The 5,639-nt window shown below is 35.9% G+C and overlaps 1 protein-coding gene across 1 annotated transcript; it reads left to right on the top strand.

Annotated features, from left to right (window-relative positions):
* The first annotated feature begins 521 nt into the window (after positions 1–521).
* On the top strand, positions 522–5,179 carry LOC113690758 (cytochrome P450 CYP72A219-like). The gene is made up of 5 exons (XM_027208783.2): positions 522–832; positions 3,005–3,222; positions 3,517–3,761; positions 3,916–4,300; positions 4,531–5,179. The coding sequence occupies exons 1-5, from the start codon at positions 550–552 to the stop codon at positions 4,954–4,956; spliced, it is 1,557 nt and encodes a 518-aa protein (XP_027064584.2). The 5' UTR covers positions 522–549; the 3' UTR covers positions 4,957–5,179.
* The last annotated feature ends 460 nt before the right edge of the window (positions 5,180–5,639 follow it).

Here is a 5,639-nt window from a genome sequence, read left to right as displayed (position 1 = left end):
CTATAAATATGGAATTACAAAAAGGACTATAATTAATTGTTATCATTATAATTAATTGTTACCAAAAAAGAAAAGAATAAAATCCACAAAGATATGATTAGACACACTTTTCCTTACAATTTGATTTGCCATATGGGATGAAGATAAAATGTCCAAAGTGAGACCAAGGAAGCATAAATATAAGGACTTTTGATTTTAGTTTCCGACGGTCTAAATCTTTTTTTTTAACAGGACTCCCTTATAATTTATAATGCTACACATAAACTTTAACAAATAATTTTCGTTTTGACATGGAGTTACTCTTGATATTTCAATTGACTCCAATAATTTTCATCACTTATTCACTTTATTCATTAGTTCAAATTACCAGAGGTTATGTATAATTGTTAAAACCATAAGGAAGTAAACCGAAAAGACATCAAACTACAAGGTCCTAAAGAGTAATTTAACCAAACATTTCATTTTGGGACATAAAAAAAATAACGTTCTCCAACTCCCCACTATAAATATGGGTGCAAGGGCAGATCCGACCTTAACGACACCTCAGTAATGGAGATAGTCTACAACCCAATTGCTGTACTTTCTTCTTGTATTCTTCTCTTGATTTTGGTGCTAGCATGGAAAGTATTCAACCAGGTGTGGTTAACTCCCAAGAAGCTAGAGAAGCGGCTGAAAGAGCAAGGTTTCAGAGGAAATCCTTACAAACTTCTCTATGGAGACTTCAAAGAGATCTCAACCCTCTTCAAAGAAGCTCTCTCCAAGCCAATCAATCTCACTGATGACTTCGTCCCCAGAGTTATTCCACACTTCTATGCAGCTACCAAGAAATATGGTAAGTAGTTCTGTAGTGGTATCTTCTTTTTCAATCAGCTGCTGCTTTCTTTTCTACAAGTTTAGATCTGTACAATGATCATTATTTATCTTTCAATGATTTTTGTTTTGTTTTAAGTTAATTTCTACAATGATCAAGATTTTAGTTTGGAAGTTTTAACCTCCTGTTGGAGTATTTTAATAAAATAGTTAAATTCTCAATTAAATGTGTAAGTTATAAGGAGAATAATTGGTAAGTGTTTTTGAAATTTACTGGTGTTTGGATGATTTTTGACTAAAGATTTATTATATGAAATTATGATTTTTCAATTACAATAAATTTTATAACCTATAATTCAAATTAAAATGTGTCTGGAATAGCCAATAATTTTCAGCATTTACCTTGCATATTACTAGTGTAGGTTGTATTTGACTAATTTTTCTTCACTTGTAAATATGTGTAGTTGAGATAGAAAAAGGTGCTACGACAACTTATATTTTGTGAGCTATAATTCGTAAGAGAAACACTATCTATTTCTTTGTTATTTTCTATTTCATAGATTGGCAAAAAGAAAAAAGAAAAAACTGGTGCTAGTGGAACTATATTCTCTTAATTGTGCAGACTAATGAGAATGATAGCAAATGTGGCTGGATTGTTGTATTCTGGATATGACAAACCAAAGATTCTGCTACACCGGAATTAATTCTTCCACGGAGTTTTGAATCACCTTAAAGAAAACGAAAAAAAAAATGAAATAACCGTGCTTTAGCCCTCTATATTTGTGTATTATTATATTATTATTTTATTATAGTTAATTTTATTATTGTTATAATAATTATTATAACTATTGCTAATCTGTCTATTTGACATTTGGACTTTTGCTCTGATGGAACAATAATTTTAAACTATTTTATAAAAAAAAAATACTCCAACACCTGCCACATCTGTAACCTGACAATTGCAATCAGAATCATAACACCTTGCGCCCGGACGCGGGGCTGGAGCGGTTGTTCTGACAACCGCTCCGGAAGGTGTAACACCATTTGTACATGGTGTAACATCATCTGTACAAGGTGTAACAATTGAACAACAGCGAGTAAAATAAAACAACATTTTTGTGGATTCCACACGGCGTGAAAATCGAGTTACAAGACGTGATCTGAGCCGCACAAATTTTTGAGGCTTCATCCAAGCCATGAACTGCCTGGGATGGTTGTCTCTGACAACCGTCCAGGCCCCTGGTCCCTTGCGCCCACGGCTACATCTCGTTATCACTCTGAAAGGACTTCACGTGCTAGTCTTTATCTTGCCCTGAAATATCTCATAATACAATTATATCCCTACACTCGAGGCTGATTTTTTTTAAATTTTTTGGGGTATTTGATAATGCCTTTTCCTTTATTTCTCTCTTCTGATAGTTACTCTTACTAGAACTAGTTTTATTGAGATTGGAGGGCTGTTTATGAAATTTCTTTAGTTATCAAGGAGTAGATGGGAACCTGCTTTTACTGCAGGAAACAGCTTTTTACGAGGCTTTTTTTTTTCTTTTTTTTTTTTTTTAAGAGGAAGGGACCACAGTTGCATCCATTCTTGGCACATTGTTAGGGAGGGATGGCTTTACCAATTGAGACAACTTGTTCTAACTTGGGTTGCTTTTCTCCCTTTCTATGTCTACTATGTTTTATGGAGTCTTAGAACATAGAATGGTCATTAAAATGAATTATTCGGCGAAGAACTCAAGGTTCTCAATGAAACCGTATCACCACTGTCCAAGAGTTTAAACTGAATTAAATTGTAATTGTAAATTTATATACAGGAATAAACTTCAAAACATGGTGAAGCAAATTAAAGAATAGAAATATTTCGAAACTGAGCCTTTAATATGATCAGATTATGTTAATAAAAAAATATATATATATGATCAGATTATGGACATAAGTTTCTAGTAATGCATTTATTTGAGTACGTGCTTGCCATATACCATGTTACTTGACTAATTTCTGGGTTCGAGCAGGATTAAGCACCCTCGTTATACCCCTTTATGCCAATATCTTTATTGTGTGAAACGGAAGAAGAGAAACACATAGATAGTATGGCACAAAGCTGAGTACACTTGATTTTTTGATAATTATATGGAAAGATAAATTCTTATCCTTGAGATGAAAGTGAAGAGAAGTGATGAATGCATTGCAGGTAAGCATACATATTTGTGGCAGGGAACAGAACTGACAGTGGTAATCATGGATCCTGAACACATAAGGGAGGTCACACAAAAGGTTTACATCTTTCAAAGACCTCATAGTAATCCACTCCTAAAATTGCTGGTACAAGGGCTGGCGAGCTATAATGGAGATAAATGGACTAAACATAGAAAACTCATCAATCCTGCTTTCCATGTGGAGAAGTTGAAGGTTTTGTTTTCCCTGATTTTATTTCAATTATTTAGTGAATTGTAGCTTGAAAATCAATAAGCTGTGTGATGTCAGGTTATCATAAAATAGATCTTTGAAACTATATATATATATATATATATATATATATAGCTGAAATGAATGTTTTTGGCTTCGATCAAGTGGTTAATATCTGTTGCAAGTAAAGCAAAATCAAAAGTGGTTACTGATTGATAGAATGAACTGATAATTCTTACCAGTGGAATAGCAGTAATACTGACTTATTTTTCCCTTTTTTGGTTCTCTTGCCTATAGCACATGCTCCCGTCATTTTATACAAGTGCTAGTGAGATGATGTGCAAGTGGGAGGATATTGTTTCATCCAATGGCTCCTCTGAGTTGGATGTTTGGCCGGATCTTCAGACTCTGACTTGTGATGCAATTTCACGGACGGCATTTGGTAGTAACTACAAAGAAGGATCAAGAATATTCGAACTTCAAAGAGAACAGACTGAGCATTTCATTGAGGCTGCACGATCATTATACATCCCAGGATGGCGGTACAATTTTTCCACCTCACTGCCTGTTCTATCCTAAAGAAACTTCTGACTTCAAATGACTTAGAACTGTAATTTGTTTGGATCCCTTTAGCCAATATTAATGTGGTGACATTTAAGTTTTTGTTGCTTGTTTGCCAAATTATGCTCTTTTCAGGTTCATTCCAACCAAGAGGAATACAAGAATGAAACAAATTGCAAGAGATGTTCAAGAATCTATTAAAGATATTATAAATGCTAGATTGAAGGCAATGAAAGCAGCGAAAGCCTGTGATGATGACTTACTGGGCATATTACTGGAATCCAACTCTAAAGAAATTGATCATCATGGCAACAAGAATTTTGGCATGACAGTTCTAGAGGTTATTGAAGAATGCAAACTGTTCTATTTCGCTGGGCAGGAGACCACCTCAGTGCTGCTTGTATGGACTATGATCTTATTGAGTAGGTATCCAGAGTGGCAGATGCGTGCTAGAGAAGAGGTTTTGCAACTCTTTGGCACTGATAAACCAGATTTTGACGGACTAAATCACCTAAAATTGGTAACTACTGTCTGCAAGCTCTCGTTTCCATTGCTCTGACACCATCGTATATGTGAAACCAACCTCAAACTCATGTGCACCATACAGTGTCTTGATTAAAGAAAATGTTCAAATGAAGCTAATGGAACTGTACAGTGTCTTTATTTGCACTTGTTAGTCAAAATTGGAAGTTAACTCTATGGTATGATCTGGTCAGTGTAAAGTCTGAGTGCGTTTATCTTTTGTTATAGATCACCATGATACTGCACGAGGTTCTCAGACTCTACCCACCAGTGACTGCACTCTTTCGAAGAGCTGCTGAAGAAACTCGATTGGGTAATTTAACTCTTCCAGCTGGACTGTTGGTATCATTACCGGTAATGTTGCTGCACCATGACCCTGAAATATGGGGCGATGATGTGAAGGAATTTAAACCAGAGAGGTTTGCTGATGGAGTCTCAAAGGCAACAAAGGGCCAATTCGCATTCTTCCCATTTAGTTGGGGACCTCGTATATGCATTGGCCAAAACTTTGCTATGTTGGAAGCAAAACTGGCAATGACTATGATTCTGCAACGCTTTTCCTTTGAGCTTTCGCCATCTTATACTCATGCTCCTCGGGCAATGGCAACGCTTCAACCCCAGTTTGGAGCTCAGTTGATTTTGCACAGATTGTAGCTTGATTATGTATCTTGGCTGTCTGCGTCATTAACTTTGTGAGGAAATAAGTACTTCAGATGTTTAAATCCCAAATACCCTCAGGCGCTACTCGTGGAGTTAACAATAGTTGTATGGAGCAGTTTGCCCACTTCTCTATGATTACCATCTTCATCTGTTGTTCATAAAAGCCTGAAATCTGATTGTAATTTGTAAGCAAGCATTGTGAAGTTTTCTTGTGCTACTCCTACAAAAGGATGTGTGGATGCTTAAGGAATGAGTAATCAATGTCAAGCAGAACAACAGAGGCATACTAGCTGCAGATGTAATAGGTGTGGCTACTTCTAGAGGAGTTCCTGCGGAAGGGTGTAAACTTTCCCCTAGTCACCAGAAAAAAAAGAGGGGGGCGGGGGTGGCGTGGAAATGCTGAAAATCGTGTTTGACAAGGATTTACGTATTATCACAAATTTTTTGAAACAAGTAATCTTTGTAATTGACACCATTTGAGCCTTAGCTTTGAAGAAGCTTCCTAGTCATTGGTGAATGTTCAGTTGATTGACTTGCGAAAGAAACCATGAACGGTTAATTCAACCCAAGGCACGAGTGTGAGGAGAGAAATTCTTTTAATATGGAATAGAAAGCTGCCTATTATAGATCATCTCGTGCATAATGCAAAAAGGCAAATTTCCTATTTTATTATTTAA

Source organism: Coffea arabica, chromosome 5c (genome assembly GCF_036785885.1).
Source record: "Coffea arabica cultivar ET-39 chromosome 5c, Coffea Arabica ET-39 HiFi, whole genome shotgun sequence".
Classification (NCBI taxonomy): Eukaryota; Viridiplantae; Streptophyta; class Magnoliopsida; order Gentianales; family Rubiaceae; genus Coffea; species Coffea arabica.
Note: the sequence above shows the minus strand (reverse complement) of the source record. Positions and strands in the feature narration are given on the sequence as shown.